Source organism: Linepithema humile, chromosome 1 (assembly GCF_040581485.1).
Source record: "Linepithema humile isolate Giens D197 chromosome 1, Lhum_UNIL_v1.0, whole genome shotgun sequence".
NCBI lineage: Eukaryota > Metazoa > Arthropoda > Insecta > Hymenoptera > Formicidae > Linepithema > Linepithema humile.
In genome coordinates this window covers 36582931-36602575 of record NC_090128.1, presented here as the reverse complement: position 1 = coordinate 36602575, position 19645 = coordinate 36582931, and the positions used below count along the sequence as shown (strand labels likewise).

The 19645-nt window shown below is 34.8% G+C and overlaps 2 protein-coding genes across 8 annotated transcripts in view; both read left to right on the top strand.

The window, feature by feature from the left end:
* Positions 1-28: 28 nt before the first annotated feature.
* On the top strand, positions 29-14811 carry LOC105676717 (uncharacterized). 5 transcript variants are annotated; one of them, XM_012374832.2, is made up of 5 exons: positions 29-187; positions 1002-1127; positions 1240-3213; positions 4442-4607; positions 5038-14811. In XM_012374832.2, the coding sequence occupies exons 1-5, from the start codon at positions 122-124 to the stop codon at positions 5250-5252; spliced, it is 2547 nt and encodes an 848-aa protein (XP_012230255.1). In that variant the 5' UTR covers positions 29-121; the 3' UTR covers positions 5253-14811. The 5 variants fall into 5 exon arrangements, with proteins under 5 accessions (XP_012230255.1, XP_012230248.1, XP_067212473.1 ...); XM_012374825.2 differs by having other exon boundaries at positions 29-546; XM_012374839.2 differs by lacking the exon at positions 29-187 and adding an exon at positions 456-569.
* A 490-nt stretch (positions 14812-15301) lies between these two features.
* The window catches only part of Bruce (BIR repeat containing ubiquitin-conjugating enzyme), a 36712-nt gene continuing 32368 nt past the window's right edge, over positions 15302-19645 (top strand). For 2 of the 3 annotated variants that reach the window (XM_067356335.1, XM_067356328.1), the window contains exons 1-4: positions 15303-15927; positions 16956-17275; positions 18482-18726; positions 19144-19483. In XM_067356335.1, coding sequence (XP_067212436.1) covers positions 15750-15927; positions 16956-17275; positions 18482-18726; positions 19144-19483 — 1083 coding nt within the window. In that variant the 5' untranslated portion in view covers positions 15303-15749. Of the gene's footprint in view, positions 15928-16955; positions 17276-18481; positions 18727-19143; positions 19484-19645 lie in introns of all 3 variants that reach the window. The other variant, XM_067356329.1, reaches the window with a different exon arrangement.

Below are 19645 nucleotides of genomic sequence, written 5' to 3'. Positions count from 1 at the left end.
GGGACTGGTTGAAAATACAATCGGGTCTGGTCGAGACTGGTCGCGCAGCTGGTTACCGCACGAGAGAGCGAAAGAGTGATGGCGAGTAGCGATGGTAGTGTTGAAGGATTTTTTTTAACGAATGGCTCTGTCCGAAGTGCATAATTTGGCCGCGGTTATCGATAACAATGCTTTCGCCACTGGCAAGGTGAGAAGATGTTCTCTGTCTCTCTCTCTCTCTCTCTTTCTATCTTTCTTTCTCTTGTGTCTCTATCGAAAGATCGAAGTTTTCTTTCGCTGGCGTTTTGATGGATTATATCAAAGGTTTGTTCTATTTAGCTGCACCGCATAACACTTTTTGCACTCAAAATGGCACAAGTATATACATTCGGGCGTTGGGAGGAAAAGGAAGAGAAAGGAAAATTGCGAGAAAGTGCAGCTAAAGAGAACGGACCCATTGTATCGTATGCTCGAAAGGGAAGGAAGAAGGGTGCGATCCGCGTTTGTTTGAAGTTGCCACCGAATGAGAAAAAAAAACAGGAAAACGCCCGGGAGAAGTCATCTCGCGTACGTTCGTGAGAGTGCAAATGGTGACAATATTAACCCCCACGTTCCGCGTTTGTTCACACTCGTTCCGAGCGAATATATTGCCGCGTATCATTGGATTTGCCCGTCGGCGAAGCGGCGAAATCGTGACGACGTACAGCTCCGACATCGCGTTCCGTTTCATTCGTTACTAAAATCTCAGTCAAATCTTTTATCAGTCGTTGCACGTCGCACTGCTTCATGTCGCGTAATATTTGAATGCGACAAATCTTCCTTATTGTCGTCCCGAAAACAATCGATGGATTCTCCGTTGCTCCCTTTCATTATTTTGCCAACGCAATTGTCATGAATAATAAATTCAAAGTATCGCAAAATTTTCTCGCAGAATTCTGGTTTCGTGATTAAATTGTTCGTTTATTTTTTCGAAATATTAATATTTAGTTGAAATTTTTATATCGACTTATTTTCTTCTGTAGAGCAACGAGAACGAACGTAGTGTCAATATGTTGGAAGTGCCACAGAAGATTTACTCTAGGGACATGCATGGTATGGAGTACAATCATTGGAGCTATGACTTAACAGGTTGCAGCACAAAAAGAAATGTAAGTAACGTAGAAATTTTATGCATGTTGTATCAAGTTTTTCACATTCATACATTGTAATTTAGGCAACAAATGATTCTGCAGAGTGCTTAAGACTCGTTTCTTCGTTTAGATGAATGTCGAAGACGAAGACAGTCAAGATCTAAATAATCCAATGGTCAATGACTTGGTATCAAAGATTCTCGATGAAGATTCTATTATCAGTGATACTTGTCGTAATAGTTACAACAGTGGAAATACATATTATCAAGCAGAATTTCCTAATTCTTGCTCTAACCAGGCTGGAGATACCTTGGATACCTATCTGAGTGACATGAATCATTTAGGAATTCGTTACCCATGCAGCAAGTTAACAAATAATGTCTACAACAATACCAAGGGTGAATACCATCGTATGAATAATCTTTGTAATGACTTGAAAACACTGAATTTTGGCATGTGCGCAGGACGGTCTGTAGAACAGAATAATGCGTGCAGCAATGAAATATCATCAAATGTGTATCTGTCAGATCCTCGAACGCATGTTGTACACTCAAACGCTGGAAATATGTACACAAGTGGAAATAATATGCCATTGTGCAATGATTTGCTGACAACCACTAGTGGAGCGAGTTACACTAAACAATCCAGTAACTGGACGGAACCTTTGTTAGCTTCCTCAATGGGATGCCGAACCGAATTGACTGGAAATTATTCGAGAGTCTCAAATTGTGTTAAACCAGATCTCAATTTTAATGTGACTGCATTAACCTTGGCCCTGGATTCACCAAACTCTGTCCCGATTAACGAGCTGGAATATCACAACAGTATAAGACAAGGTGTATTGTCGAATTCTTACAGTAATGCTGTAGTAAACATGCATGATATGTACGGTGTTACCAGCAATAGCGGTCAGGGTCCAAGCTACAGGCCCAACTCAGCGATGACTGATCTAAGCGCCGATTCTGGTTTCTTGTCAAACTCGCCGTTGCAGCATTTCTCGCCTGCCGACACAACTTTGCACACTTGTTTTGGAAGCGGTATACAACGTAACGGCATTAGCGACTTTAAGGACGTTCACGATACCGCCAGATTAAATATGACGAGTATCAGCATACCAAACGAACAGATGCAGTTCTTGCAGCCGCAGGCACGTAGCTACAAATTGGATCAAGCTGTGGACCAAGATTACAAAAACTTAATCGATTATTATCCCCCCGGTACAAATAATTTCGTCGCATCATCGGCGAGTAATTTAGACACGAACGAGAACGTTTGTCTCCCTAGTGACTGTAGAATCGATAATAGCTTGTTGAAAATGATTAGTCCAAAATCGAAGTCTATCGAAACCAAGACATATTCGCCGATAGGATTTCCGAAGAATCTGAGTTCGCGTAACTTGTACCAGCCTATCGCCAAATACGGCTGTCACAGTTATCAACAGTACACTGCCAGCAGTGGCGACACTTTGAAAATATTACAACAGAATCCCACGTTTTATCACAATGACATGAAGCCGTCTAAATTTAATGCGTACAAATTGGATGGATTTGATTTGGCTAAAGAGATAGGCTACCCCTCAGGAAGCAATATGACTGATCGTATTGCGGGATCTACACTCGACAAGGACGCCTACAATCACATTATGAAGCAGCGGCACCATTTGTCCAAAATACAGAGCATTCCCGCTGGGTTGGCCGCGCCTCCCGATATCATCTTCAATTCGGGAATTAATACTGTGAGATCGGGAGCGTACCCGTCGGTGATGCCAGTTCCTGTTCCTGTTCCGGTTCACCCTGTGCCACGATTATTTTCCGCTCTTTACGGAGGCAATTTGAGTTTTAGAAACGGCAGTGGCGCAGCTAGAAAGACAGGCCCCTCGAGTATATTGCATTTCAATCTGGAGCAAACGTACGAGCAGTTTAAGCAGTTGGAAAAAGAGCGAAAGAAGTGCGAAGCTGGATTGGCCGCGCATTTCCCGGGAAAACGCGTGACCAGCGCGAATAATATACCCATTCCGCGTCTTCAGGGAAATCCATCAAGAGTGGATCGCTTGATAATTGATTATTTGAGAGAGCACGCTCGTGTCATTACATTGATAGCAAAGGTGAGTGAACAATAATTATGCAAATTTTTTTCATTTTTTTGCATCATAGATTATGCAGTGGTCATTTCAAATTTATTTATCTGATTTTTTTTCATATTATATAGAAATGATTGATATTTTATCTAAAAACAAATTAAATAAATACTTTTTTGTTTGAGGCTGTGTTTTCTAGAAAATTGATGTTAAAAATTGGAAAATTAATTGTAATATCTTTTATCTTTTCTACAAGTTTAAATAACTTTTAACGATTTTGTATGATATATATATAACGGTAAGTATATCTAAATAGTGAAAATAAACAAAATATCAAAATATATGTTAATATAATTAACAAAATACTCTTTAAAAAGAAAAATTTTATAATAGTCTATGTTGCTGAAAGATATTGGGTTGTGTAGAATATAAATAATTTCAGATTTTTTTTATAGATAATGTTATTATTTTTACGGAGCACGCTTAAAAAATAGCGATACACGCAAAAACTTTGCAACTTGATTACAATTTCGACAAACTAATATTTAATTTACGTGTTAATCAAATTGCGTAATAAATAAATTATTTATTACACAATTTAATATATACAATATATTGAATATTAAGTACATCTTTATTTTTCTCTAATAAAATCTCGTGTGCTTTTATGTTGCAATGAAATATAATGCCTATTAAAACGAGTTTAATTTTTATATGTAATGGATTTTAAATCTATAATAAAAGATAATGCAAGTTTATTCAAATTGAACAATACGAAAATGTATTCTTTTTTCATTTTTGAAATTATTTGATCAAAAGCCACTCGCGCCCTGATATTTTTTCTCTCTTCCTTTCTTTACAATAATTTCTATACGTACATTAAAGTTTCTCGATGTATGAGAACAATGTATTTTAAAATTTTCGTACACTTTAAGTATCTCGAATTGAGATTGGTGTACAATTTAACTGTCTCTTGTAGACTAATTTACTAATTTCTTTAAGAAAAATTAAAAATTTAGCACGAACATCCTGCAACGGCTCTTATCGCCATTTTCATTATTTATCGTTTTATTTGATCAAATACAAAATAATTTTCTAAGAATATTTCTACTTTTCATTTATTTTTGAGTAAAGAACTATCTTTAGTTGTACGTCAATTTGGACTTATATATTTCACATTATATACACTTATATACACTTTATACATATATATTTCACATTATGCACATATATAACATTTGACTTTGTGAAATAGATGGAACGCTTACGCGGGACTACGATGAATCAACGCGTACACAAAGCCATGGAATATTGGCTGGAAGCTATCAAGTATGTTCAAGAGTGTCGTAAGCAAGAAATCGCGAATGCTATCAAACGTCAGAAAGAGAACCCACATTGTATTTTAGCATATGACGACAACGGTAAGTGTAAATTTACACATATGTAGAGTTCTTATATAAATATATCTTTATAATACGTGATCTTACGTGAAGTTAATACACATGTTGATGAGACTGATTTGCAAAAGTAAATTATTCACTGGTAAGTTTACATTATTTTTATCGCTTCAAACAATAAAAATCAAAGTTTAGAAAAAAGTTTAAATTTCTTTAGAAAATACTCTGATCTCTGATTTTTTTTTTTTTTTTTTTTTTTTTTTTTTTTTTTTTTTTGAAAAGCGAAACTAACTCAATATACGATTGAAAAAAATTCCATATCAAAAACAGAAAAATCGTTTTTATTATCACAAATGAATTGGACTTTACGGCAATCTAATATTATTCATTTGTATGTTTAATATTTGACATCGGTATTATTTTTTGCGGTTGTAACGTGTATGCGTGTGTGTAGATATCCTGACTCTGGCTGGAAGTGTCAACGAATTGACGAAGGCATCAAGATACGCTCGGACCGGTATGTATAACGCGCTCCAAGCCACGCTGCTTTATAATTTGGATATAGAAAAGAAAGTCATCGAAACTTCCAAGGACCCAGTTTTGGAAGCAAAGGTCCACAGCGAGAGTCAAACGAAGGACGCAAGCAACGATTATACAAGCAATACCTAGCAAATTTGCGCTGACTATCGCTTGGTATCGCCCATCCTAAAGTATTGAATCGAGTCCAGCAGCTTTTTACTTACGTGCACAGTATTACGTTTTTGAAAGGCTTCTGCTGGGGATTTACTATTTATTTTACTGTTGAAACGAAATGCCGCCCATTAAAAACCGAAATTTTCGCTCGCGATACATAAAAATAACACAAAAAAAAAATGAAGAAAAGCGTGAAACTGATATTTGGAAATGCGTGTGCGACTTTTTACAGGTTATTAATAACTTGATAGTTTTCTACCATACGTATTTTAATGCTTACGACAGTGTAACCGACTTAGCTTTTCGAGGGCACCGATTTAGATACGAGAGACTCGCTAAACTGTCCGTTCTTCGTCGGTTTATCTCTGCTGCGTGTCAAAAAATATCACTCCTTCTTCGGCACAGAACGGAAATAAACCGAGTGGCAGTATCGATCGTCTTTGAACCAGTGCCGCTAGCTTTGAGATCGTTGTACGATTCGTAACTCGCAACAAGGACGAAATTGCTCAGATGTACTACATCCTTTAGAAGTATCGTTCTACGTGCAATTATTTGTTTATATGCGTATCCTAAGTTAAAATGAGAAAGATAGACAGAGAATACGTCGAATACCTTGAACGAGGACATTCAAGATGTTCGACAGTAACTCGTTAGATTAGCTCAATGTGGCCTTCCTTGAATGTGTGACCCGTAACGTGGTAGTAGATGTTCCAGAATTTGAATATTTCGCGACGTGTAAGTGCGATGTCAATTCAATCGCATGCAACACGAGCTTATATTATACATATATGTATATACATATACATATAGATATATGTATATATATATTTTGAAATGTTTGTATAGTACTAATGTCACACTTTCATTATCAATATATCGTTTCGGATAATATGTATTCTTACTCCACGAATGCAAAGAAGAAGATACATATACGACACGCACATACGTAAAAATAATCATCTACATTACGTTTATAAGTATACGCACAACGACATCAAGAGCCACACTCATGCATTAAGGCATTTAACAAACTCCGCATAGTACGTGCATAAATATATGTATATGTATAATATATTATATTATTATACGTACACATAATGTTAATTTATGTCGTTGCTGTTTCTCCGCTTTACGAATCACTTATTGTTATTTCTGTATTGTACGACGTGCACAGATGCAGTACGCTACGAACACATCGTAGCAAGCAAACAAACATATCGCGATAAAATCGCGAATAACGCCGATCCGTATGTAACAGATGTTAATCAGTAAGGACGATTTCTCTACTACGTAGATCCGATTACACGAGAAAATAATTCAGATGAATTAGCTTTTTAGGTGCTTCGACTTTTTTTCGCGACTATCTTGTCGCGCAGATGAAAGAGTTGAATTTTCTAAAACGTCTTACATCCATCTCTGTCGAGAATTTAAAACGTTTTAGAGAAATAAACTCTCTAATTATATATGCTTGTCGCATAAATTTTACAGAGATTTACTTTTTCTTTTTATATTTGATGCACAATTCGTACGTATGATCATTCAGTTTTTCCTCGTGTCTCTCTTTTTTTGGAAAGAATGTAAACTATCCGAACATAAAAATTCATCGTGATGCTGTATCGTTAAGAGCATTAAGATATAGCATATGTGTTTGACAATTTCATTTAAACTGCATGCGATATTATTGTATGTATTATTGCGAATTTATGTATGTATGCACGCATTCGCGTACATAAAACGAAGCTTTCGATGATGCACTTCTCGATGCACGCGTGATAACGAATTCCGAATACGTGATATCGAAATTCGTGTTTCATCGTAAGAGACTTGCGTGTCCGTCATTAAATATCGTGAAAGTATTTCTAAATAGCTTGCAATTAATGTTTAATCGATGGTGATGTTAAATTGCGTTCAGTACTGTGTCCAAAGCTGTCAGATACATAGTCGGTTTTTAATGATTTTTCTAGTTATTTTTCTTGAATGTCCGTCTCGCTCAAAGAGATTCGTCGCGTGATTACTATTTGCAATATATATAATTCGTTATTCGTAACTTGTGTTCGTAAGTTGTACGTAAATTCACTGTTATTGATTTGACGCGACCACTTGTTAGAACATTCTTAAAGTGGTAGAAGCTTTTGTAGAGAGGCTATCAGTATTTATATATATTGAGAATCGCGCGAGGCATATGTTGACTAATATTTGAAGTTTTAATGAGTTTGTTATCCTTTTTTTTTTCTTTTATTAAATTAGTCGGTTCAGTTCAGTTTTTATGTAGGCATTGTGTAAAATTTATAGTAGATTTATGTGGTTATTTAATGTTTTACACTTGTTTCATTGTTCCTAAAGAATGTAAAAGAATTTTGTGTATTAAGATAGTGTTCGACTAGTCGTTCGTAGTATCGAGATCCTTCTCGACTTATATTGTCTGCATCGTATTCTTTCGTTCTTCCTAATAGCTAAGTAATGTTACTATTCGCCTGAGCTACTTTATATATCGGCGAGGTAAAACAAAAACTAAGAATTCGTACTATAAAAATTACGAATTTATTATATTATAGAGATTTCAGATTATTTAATATAAATTCACTATTTGTTTGCTTAATATGCAGTTTCCGGTACTATAACAAATCTTTTTGTATCAACATAACATCAGCATTCTATCTTGTATTTAGTAATTTGATCAAAGATCAGATAGTGGAGATCAGTGTGTAAAGGCTCAGAGAAGCTTTTATTCTTAAAATAATGTATTTTAATGTGCTGTGTTGAGTTTCTGTAAAGCATCGTGTACTGACTTTGCGTATATTGCAATTTATATGTATTCAGCGTAGAAGACAAATTAGCAAATAATATCGCGAACAACAATGCGAAACGAAGTTAACTACGAAACGAAAGCCGAAGTGTAATATTATCAAAATACAAGGTGTCCTATTTCAATCGTATTATCTCTTAATGATAGATTCTTCAGTCAATTTGGAAACGATTTTTTTCTTTGCAAAAGTATCAAAAGAATATTTATTTTTTTCTAATTTTCAACATTTGTAAGTTTTGAAGTAAAATTCTACGAAATGAACTGAAGAATACGATTTCAGCGTTTAGCGTTGCAATTGTCAGCAGTTTAAACATTTTGCTGAACATTTATTATATTATTATAACATTTCACATGACGCATTGCTGCTTATGAAGTATATTTTACTGAAAAAGACAATTTTTTATGAAGAATAAGTATTGTACGATATAGATATTTAATACATTGTATATGGATTTTCGTCCTACACACGCGCACAGCGAGAGAACAGTATCGTTCAAAAAATCTTGCAATAATGCAGGATTTATTAGTCTTTTCTTATTATTTTTCTATTTTTAATCTTTTTTAACTTCTCTAGTTCTTTTAGATTAGAATACGTTTTATACATTGTATCGTTTAACTTTAAAAAAAAAATGGATTTTAAATTGGCCGAAATCTATCATTAAAAGATAATACGATAAAAACGAGATGTACTACATGTATGCGACACAAACATATATATACACGCGTGTTGATATTATAGATTTATATATATATATATATATATATATGCGTGTTCGTGAATCTCGTTCCCACGCTTTCTACACGAAAGGGAAAAAATCCACTAGCCTGTGTGTCGCGTACGACTGCGATCACTAAAGGGAAATATAGATAAAATTTTATCGAGAGCTTCTTAGGCAAAGCGTTAGGGAACAATACATGAGTCTCTCTCTCTCTCTCTCTCTCTCTCTCTCTCTCTCTCTCTCTCTCTCTCTCTCTCTCTCTCTCTCTCTCTCTCTCTCTCTCTTTCTCTCTCCTCTCCTCTATCTCTCCCCCCTCTCTCTCTCTCCCTTTCTTCCTCTTCTTCCTGTCTCTGTCTCCTACGTACATACATTCTATCTCTCTATATCTCTCTATATCTCTCTTTGCAATCTGCCCGAAGAGGGAAATTCTTAAAGTTGCATATCTGCAAATTTGAACATTGTTATCTCTCTTCGGACAGCGATTGAGTAAAGAGAGTGGGTGAAGACAAAAAGCGTAGTTCAGATAGATTGTTCATTAGGCGTGTTACGGCCCTAGATAATTACAAATATAGCGCGAATAAGCTCAGGTCATTAAAGCTTCCTGATCGCCTAACGATGTTAGACACTTAATTGCGAAAATTTGACGGCGCACGTATGCACGTCCCTGCCACGAACAATTCTTCCCGCCGCGTTGTTCGTCGTTTCTTGTTTATATATATATATATATCGTTGTATAGTGTAAGTGTCGAGGATTGAAGCTGATTTCGTTGAATTTAAACTCCGACATCGTGCGCCATATATATAATAATTCTTACGCTTGCTCGCAAACGAGCGAGCAGCAACGAGACGTAAGATTCTTTTTCTCTCTTTTACGTCGAGCCTACGTGGCCCCGTGGCGGAGATTTGAATTCATTGAAATCGCGCGATTTTAGAGATGTTTCGCATAAATTGACCAGGGTCGATAATTAAGCAAACCAGCGTAATTTCTATGTGATGATGCGAAATGGAAAAGCGTTTAATTATCTCGCTCGACCGTCTATAAGAAATGGTGCTGTCTTGCCGGTTAGTCTACTAGTAATACATCGCTGCTTATTTTACATGACGTACTGTATTAGATAAATGATAGACAAACATCTACTCTCTGTGCGAAGAGAAATGAGAACGCAAAATTTGCGTTAAATATCGTTAGCCATTTGTCTTAGAGACGCACACACATACACATACATACACGCAACTCGTAAGCCGTTTACGCATTAGAACTCGCGCTCGTATTCCGCGATGACCCTACTGATATAAATGATATAGTGTGTTAGGCTCACTGAAAATCCTCGATTAAACTCGTTGACGGGAGCGTCTGCGACCGCGGATCACGTGGACGTCGTCGTAAGGTATAATCGGCAGTGTTTTGACCGTTTTGTATATCAGCTGTTGATTGTTGAATGATTCTGACGGGGATAACTTTGCAGCGAAGCGAATAGAACTTAACAGAGTTGGAGAGCTTATTTTTACGAATTCTCTTAAATCCGAAAAGTGGCAGAAAATTGATTTCACATTTTCTTACGCTAAACACACTCGAATACTTTCAACTTGATTCGACACCAAAAGGTGCAAATTTTCAAATTATTTAGCATATGATTGTTTGAAGTAATGATAATGTTAAACAACTTATTTCTTATTTTATAATTTCTTCTATGTACTTTTGGGTGATATCAAATATTCTTTTTGCAAATTTAGCCACCACTATTTTTAACCGACTTTTTTAACTGCAACATGTACAAGAAGACTATGAAATTAATGACAAAGCAAAAATGTGCTACAGCTAAGATGTTATAAAATCATATTTAAAAATTAACAGCGGAAAAAATCTCAATCGATTGATCATTCACTCAAAATTTATTTGCTCTTATTGTAAATATATTAATTTTTGACGTTTATACAGAACGTTGCCGACTAAGTAATTAGAAAAATGACGATTATATGTCATTTTTCCACAATCATGAGAAACTTTGTAACGCATAATCTCCTCCATTTGTTTAAAATTTGTATTTAGGACTCTTGGAAATAAGCTCTTCGGTACTTAAGAAAGTAATTCGTGAACCAAGAATGTAATTCACAAGTCGCGTCCGGTAGATTTTAAGAGTAAAACCTGTCGATTTGTTCCTAATAATGCTAAATAGTATTAAAACTCTTTCCAACTTGCAAATGACTTTGAATCAACGAATTGACTGAACAATTTTGCATTTTGGCTTTATAGTCTTGCTTTATTACAATCGAAGTAAGTCGAATACGAAGACTAAGCGTGAAGAGACTAAGCGAAAGATCGCGTGTTCGCCACTTTTTAGCCACTTTTAGTGAGATTAAACTTGTTGGCGTGATCTGATTTTCTTACGGCGCGCGTCTCGGAGAAACGCGACGCGAGTAAAGGCGACATCGAACTTTTTTTCCGCTCGTGAATCAAATTTCAAGACAATCGCGTCACACCGCTCTTCGAGGCGTCATGTGCATTCAGGGTAAATAAAGAGAGAGAAAAAAAGGAGTAAGCATATAAAACGGGGATCGGCCTATTATCACGTCGACGAGATCGAGCGGAGGTGCTCGGTTTGCGGACCATTAAAAAAAAAAAATAAATAAATACTGTACAACGATTACGCTACAATAATATTTAATATACCTAGGGTGGAAACGGGATTCGGTCTCGCACACACGCGAATTGTGTGCGCGCGCGTATCGCGATTGTGACACACACCATGAAAAATCCACAAGAGATGCAAGAAACACGGATTATTCCTTCGAAACGACTCTTCAATCTCCAAGCTTGGAAAATGTCGGATCATCTTGCATATATCACTCTCATTTCGTTTCCTCGCGTTCGTACGTAGTGACAGCGATTAGATGTATAAAAAAAAAAAAGAGTCTCGACTTCTTCGTGCAAAATCTGCTGTTCTCTCATTTACAAAGGGCGCCTATTAAACATCGATACCGATAGATTGTGCAAGCGTGAGTGTTGCCACGTGCGTTATTTTTATATTTAACTGTAAGATTTTTACACATCCACATACAGCAGATGATTAAACGGTTGTACTCCCGCGATTATAACGAAACGTGAAACAGAAGGAAGGAACAAAAAGAGAAAGCAAAGCTGTGGAAATTGATCCAAAATCAAATTGTGCGAATGACGATGATTAGGAGTTAGCCGATCTCTTGATCTTTGCCGACATTTGAAACTCGCTGTTGATTTCCGCGTCTCTTTGTTATTTCGTTATGTCAGTTTCCATGTATTAAATGTGTCAACGTCAATCGTATTGACTGCGTATAGCATTTTCGTGTCGTCGTCGTCGTCGTTATCGTTATCGTTATCGTTGTTGTCGTTGTCATTGCCATAGTTGTTGGGATTACTCTCATTCTTCTCCTTGTTCTTCGTGTGATTCGTCTGTGATTAATTTTTTTTAATCATTCGGGCGACAGTTTTTATCAATACTTTGACATATCGTGAGGAAAACCGGAAACACACGTTCTCCTTCGTGATGATTACTTTTAAAAGTTTCTACGTGCACATTGCGCATCCTGTGCTCTTTGCGATATGTAATTGGCGTTGATAGCGCGAATCATTCTGAAATAATGCAGAAAAAAATATGTAACCGCTCCTATAAGAGAAAACACATCACAAGACAGCGAGCCGTTCTTCGCGCCAATCGCTTCTATTAATGTTACGTAAAGTGTAACGTTTTAATACAATCGGCCGAATATTAAGCGCGAATTCTCGAGGTTTTTCTGTGAAACTTCAATGCTTCTAGGCTGTGATTTGTAATTGATAAATCTACCGCGTGTTATTATTGAAACAAATGACAATCCTTCTCTAAGCAACGTTAAAAAAAAAACAAAAAAAGGGAAAGAAACCAAAGGAAAAAAAATGCAAAATTAAAAATAAAGAACGTTTAGACGTGAATTGGATAACGCTTCCTCCTTGTCCCATAGAGTACTTTCGGTATTTTATAACGAAATATCGATATACGCACGATATATACGATACTTAGCTGTTTCGTATATCGCCGACGTTCGCTATTTCATCTCAATAGCGGGCATTTACCAAACGAAACGTGGAAATAAATGTGAAAATCTCGGGATAAACGCGTAGGACGCGAGGAAGGCGAAATAGAAAAACTAATATTTGATTTGATTTTATTGCGTTTCGGTATACACTATTAATACTACAAATCTCTCTCGTATTAATTGTACGATGCGAGAAGCGTAATAATAATAATTAATAATAATAATAATACGTGAATTATATATATATATATTATATATATCGTTAAATGGGCTGTGGTAGAAGACCTTTATATACTTTACATATATATATCTCTCCGATCGAATCCTCTCCGTTTACTCTCGTTGTAAAGGGGAAAACGGCATCATTTTCAAATGGCGCATCTGTCTTTCGAAACGTGTGAAAGTCACTGTCCTACCATTTTGTCACACAACGATTACTTGCACAAAGCGTACCTAATTATACATATACATATGTATTTGATAGTAGGATCTGCCGTAATGATTGTCAATAATATATTGTACCTATCGTATTTGTCTCGATGCGGACAAATTATATTGAGCTATAGGCTATAACTCTGATCGACGTTTCGATTAGAGCCAGAATAGATCCATTCTCCGACCGTGTAATGTGATGCTGGTGCTGCTTCGAGAAAATTCGGAACAAATTATCAGATAAATCGTGATGTCTTTCTCTCTTTTTCTCTCTTTCTCTCTCTCGCTCTCTTTCTCTCTCCATCACTTCTTTACTTAATATTCATAAGCAAATAGTCGTAAAAGAAATAATTAACCATGTGCTTACAACGTCAAAGTATATGTTACATCAATATGATGAATAATGATATATTATAAATCGATAAAAAAAATAATATATAATATATGAAAATTATATATTATTTTTTATGCGAGACGCAAAGGTTTATTTATTAAAAATTGAAAAGAAAATTATTAAGTTTCGAAGTGACTTTCTATCATAACATCGCATTGATCTTCCGTGAACGATATCGAAGCAGCATGATACATGCGTAAACATTTATATCAATCGCGTAGGCTTATTGTTAGTTCGCTAGTTGAAACGAGGAAACGATGTTTTAGATTCTTGCTCAAACGACCGTCTTGATTTTATACGCCGAAAACTATATGCGACACACGCGATGCATATCGTCTTCGGTTTAAGTGTAGCACGAAAAACGTGGACCATTCTATGCGCACGATCGCGATACACACATGAAAATAGTCACGAGATGTCCTATTTCTCTCTATCCCGTACTAGTGACATAAATTTACACGATGACACGAATCTTTTTGCAGATTATCTGCGACTAAATATACATTTACATATAATACACCTTTGTATAACTCTGATAACAGTCTTCGAATTAAAAGGTCAGAGTGACTAGCACGAGTTGTGTGACGCGAGGTTCAGCATACAAAAACCACGTTTTCATAAGAGCGTAGTTATAAGTATATAAACCTGAGCTTAATGTATTCTCTCATATGGAACTCCTGTTTGTACTTTACTAGTTTATTAAACGCCCGTCGCGTTAGATTATATTGTAGGAGAAAAGTAAGAGAAAAAAAAGGCATGTTTAACGCGCGTCCCTTTGGAGTTATATATTTTTTTTCTTGCTGGTATATATATATATATAATATATACATATGTGTGTACACGTATGAATGTTAGTAGCAAGAGACGCGTACTCACGTGCTTTCGCTTTGCGAGACATTTAATAATTCTGATAGATCGTTTTCAAGTGTTGCGAGCGTGATATTGTTAGAGCAAAGTCTAGAATCGGCAAAGCTGACTATTTGTTCTTTTTTCCTATTCTTTTCTTGTTTTTATTTATTCTCCTTTTTACGTTTGAACACTATTAGTAAATGTGTTTTACTCAAAGTGTCCTTCCTACGTAAATTTACTTGTTCATTCTTATAAATTATAAATAAATAGTATCTTTCATGTTCACATGCTTCTCGTATGTTTATTTAAAACACAACATTCCTTTAATCCCACATTAGATTTAATATATTTTAAGGAATAAAAATGTTAAATCCGATTTTTGGAATAAATTTCATGGTTTTTTTTTAATTTTTTCAAAATTTTTATTTTACGAAATAACAAATAATATAATAAATAATTATCTGTCGAGCATATAGTCAATGTAGAAATTAACCTATTGATTAAACTTAAATTTAAAGAAATCGTATTTAATAGTTTTAATAAGTTTCGTTAAAATATATTTTATTAATAAATCAATTAAGTGAAAAACATTGTAATGGTAATAATGATATTAAATAATAGTGATAACAATGGTAATAGTTAAATTTCAATATAATTAAAGTTCAATTTTTAATGTCGAATAAAATATCAAGAGGTATAAACATTTATACATAATAATTTTATAACAAAGTAGTGAACTAATAAATTGGTATATATTTTTACACATTTTACAAATTTTATTTTTCAATTACAATTTCCAAATTTTTGGACCTGAAATTAGTTTTGACAATTCTTTACCTTCAGCTCAAAATGTCCAAACTATTCGATCTCGAGATTCAAATTATTCGAATTGCTTCATCATCTGAAAATTTTCGAGAACTAATAGAAATAAGAAAGATTCTACAAGATTCTTCATAAGATCTTCGCAGAAAATTTCGTAATTTGATTCAAAACACTGTTGAATTCGAGATAAAACCTCGATTACGATTCAATTCAATAACTCGAGAATGGTTGCAATAGATCGATCATTACAAATCGACTTGAACATGGCCGACGATTGTCGGCCACATTCAGAGCGATCTGCTGACGTTCCATTCAAAGATGGCGTTGACGAATGCGCCATGTTTCCTGTGATGTTCGAGCGTTAGAGAAATTTTTTGAAGCGTGATACGTATAAAGCAAAAATGGCTGATGATGACCCGTGGCTACTGAAGGAAGACGGTTGCTTGAACGTGGATACCGAATGCAAGAACATAATCTATCACGCCAATTTAAACGTTCTACTCATCACTACTGGTAGCGCACAAGTATACGTATTCGATGTCAACTCCGGCGTGATCTTGCAGAGAAGTTCTCTATCTGGTAAGCATCCAGCTCTCTCACCGCTCTCGGATTAATTTACACTGTTGAACAACGTCTTAGGAAAGTAGGCACTCTTGTCGCACTGTCTCTCCGTCGACATCGTCGCCGTCGCCTACGCCGTCGACATTGCACTTACCCGACGTACTTGCAACACTGTGCAACAGTGCCTTATAGTCAAGGTCGCGTGTGTTTTTCAAGTGTCAGAAACACGGATTAACTCTTTCGCAACAATATTTTTTTCTCGTTAATTTTCCAGCAAAAAAAGTGACCTTGAAATAGCTCATCTTTGACCGCTACTTTTTTTTCAATCTAGATGACGCACTGAGATCTGTTCGTTTTAACTACATTTTTCTTCAAGTTTGCACACATAAAATTATCTACTTTGTTTTGCTTCCTACATGCGTATAAGTTTTATTGCAAATGGTTCAATGCGAGAGAACAAATCTGCTGTTGTCTGTAGTCACCCAAAACTCTTTGTTATTTTGTTCTACATGCTATTTCTGTCAACTTGATAAACTGCCATAGATTTAACTTGATCGGATATCCAAAGATAAAATTTTTTCTAAGCATCTTTTATCTCATGCTACAATAAGGATGCATTCTGCAATGTAAACTTGAGAAATGAACATGTAGGAAGCACTTTCTTAAAATCATATTGTATTGTTCCACAATTTTTTCCGAGGTTATCTAAAGATGTGCGAAATCATTCTATCAATTTTATAATTATTATTACCTCTAAATATAAATCGTCTAATATTATATGATTACATTATATTGATGAATATGTATATTATGTCCAATCAAATTGTTAAGTGAATATAATATTAAATTTATAGAATAACAATAAAACAGATTTTAATATCTAATATCAGAATTTCAATAAAAATAATTAACATTTCTATACGATCAGATTCTATAAATTATTGTTAACTACAGTTTTTATTAATGACACAAGAAATGTTTATGCCATACATGCGAAAGATAATAAGATATTTTTATGACTTATGTGGCAATTATGTTTATTGTAGGTAAATCAAATGGAAAATTGCAAGGAGTATATTTATCCGAGGGGGTAGACAAAGTATTATATACGGATGGACGAGGAATTGGTATACGTAGTGATTACAATGGGGTGCTATTGTTGGACACAATCTTGCAAACTCCAGTTTCCAAAAGCGAAGATGTTGTCAAGTTGGAGCTACTACTGTCAGAGGCTACAATATTAGTTCAATGCCTACAGTGCATAGAGTTGCCAGGAGTGGAACATTTGCTAGAGGTATTACAAGAACTGTCAAGTAAAATTGTTGCAGCGCAAGCGAATCAGAAGAAAGGTATTAAAGCTCAAAAAGTAAGTATATACATATACTATATAATATCAATTTATTATTATACATAATACATTGCAATAGGACATGTATGACAACTATTGCAGTTATTCCAGATCAGTTGTGTCAACCTATTATTACTATTAAAACAGTTGTTATTGCAAATGTATTGAAAACAGAAACATCTTATATTTAAAATGTGGCATTTTCAGTTTTGCCTTGTTTTTTAAGGATTTTAGATAGAAAAATAAATTTGTTTTAAACCATAGATTATGACAAGAATACAGAGCTGAAAAAATTATTAATCAAGATACATTTTTCCACTTGTCTATAGAAGAATTGAAAATTCAAATATTATAGTAAAATAATTTTCACGAGTATACTTAGCTATTTATATTTTTTTTTTTTTTTATTTGATTAAGCTGAAGTAAATTTTATCTTGAAAGATGTTTTTGACGAGAGTTGAGTTTGAAGAGATTGTAGAGAAAAATATAAATTTTCCATAAACAACAATACGATTATCAAAGATGATTCATACAGTATTTTGTCATTTATTATGTTAAGAGGAAACCACTGAAAAATGTACGAAATAAATTTTATTTATAGGAAGCTTAAAGAAAATAACCCTCTCCTACAAATATACATTTACATTTTTTTAATAACATGTTTTAATAATAATTTGTTTAGAATTTTTAATTTTAGATATGTTTTCTAAAATATGCAATATAATATTAATTTTATTGGTACTATCAATATATGAACTGTGTAATTGTTATACCCAAAAAAGTTTTATCATCCAAACTTGCAAATCTTATTCAAATATTTCATTATTTTGGTTATTAGTCAAAGTACTGAAATATCCATATTACAGATAATATGAATCAAGTCGCAATATACGCGTACATTCAGATGTCTATTTATTACTCAAGCATTGGCATTAGCTAGATATTTAATTATCTTTGCAATTAAAGTCCATGAAACGATAACATCGCATTTGAATGTAGCATCGCATTTTATGATGATTAAATGGAACACATACTTAATCACATTATTTTATTGTAGCATTCCGATATTTGAGTATTTATTTTTCTGATTATTTTTAAATAATTTCATATACTTGGAGAGTATTCAGAATAATTATCCGATATTGATAGCACTAATACAAGCATGTCAATTATTCTTGAATTCTGTGTGAAGAAAATAACGGAATTATCGTAATTTGATTACAGTGGAACACAATATGCTTGGAGCTACCGCACGGATCCCTGAAACTCGTGTGCTCTGGTTTAGTGATGGAGTTAAAGAGGCAAAATCGGCATATAGCGGCACTGCCCATTGCCTCCGCGATCAATGAGCGATTAAATGGCCTATTACCTAGTCTTGCGTTAGAAGGCGGTCCAACTGATAGAGCGTTAATGTTCAGCGAAGCGGCACGTCGTAACACTTTTCCAAAATGGCCACATATGAATTACAAGTAAGCAATGCAACGCTGTTTTGATGTGGAAAACCAAATGTAAAAAGTTTAGCATACCTAGTTTTATTTTTGTCTATCTTGTACAATCTTGTAATGTACGTCTATTTATATTAGGAGGTATGCAAAAGTTTCTATCGTTTTTAAGACGATTTTCTGCAGTAATGTCTTATAAATGATGCAATATTTTTAGTCAAAATATTTTCCGGCATTATCGACTTCTTTTTGCCGTCTTTCAGGCAAAAGATGGATATTGCGATAATAAAAGTTTCTGTTTTTGGAACGATCTCTTTATGAGCGACAGAAACTTATCTCTAATATACGAATTTAAATAATTAATGCAATTGGATAATATTTAATAATATTTAATTGGATAATATTTATATGCAGCTATAAAGAATTGATTTACATGTATTTCAGATGGGCTTTACCCGACCAAATGGCACAGGCTGGGTTCTATCATGAACCAAACACCACAGGTGATGACAGAGCGATGTGCTTCACCTGTAACGTGTGTCTGGTATGTTGGGAGCCTACAGACGAGCCATGGTCAGAGCATGAGAGACATTCGCCTGCGTGTCCGTTCGTCAAGGGCGAATACACGCAGAACGTTCCGCTTTCCGTCACCCTCGCAACCGCCCCCGCGCGAGAGCCAGGCGACACGGTGGACGTCATAGGTACTACTAATGTCAAGGGCCTCGCAGCTACAGCCTCTTCCAATGGTTTTGTAAATATTTGGAACATAACGAATCAGTTGAAGGTGAGCATTCGAGGTTAATAGTGTTTTTTTTTTTTTTTTTTGACTGAACAGATTTGGATCAATCCGCGGAGCAATTAATCTCCATTTTAATATAAATTCAAGTCTTAGCAGCGAAAACGATCCAACGTCGTTATTAGCGCTGACTTGACATAATAAGATAAC

Excerpts from the sequence above, each read along its gene's own strand:
- LOC105676717 (XM_012374825.2), top strand. The coding sequence starts at position 349 with ATGGCACAAGTATATACATTCGGGCGTTGGGAGGAAAAGGAAGAGAAA. Across the intron at positions 547-1,001 it reads CCCGGGAGAAGTCATCTCGC|AGCAACGAGAACGAACGTAG; the intron begins GTACGTTCGTGA and ends TTTCTTCTGTAG. Across the intron at positions 3,214-4,441 it reads TCATTACATTGATAGCAAAG|ATGGAACGCTTACGCGGGAC; the intron begins GTGAGTGAACAA and ends TTTGTGAAATAG.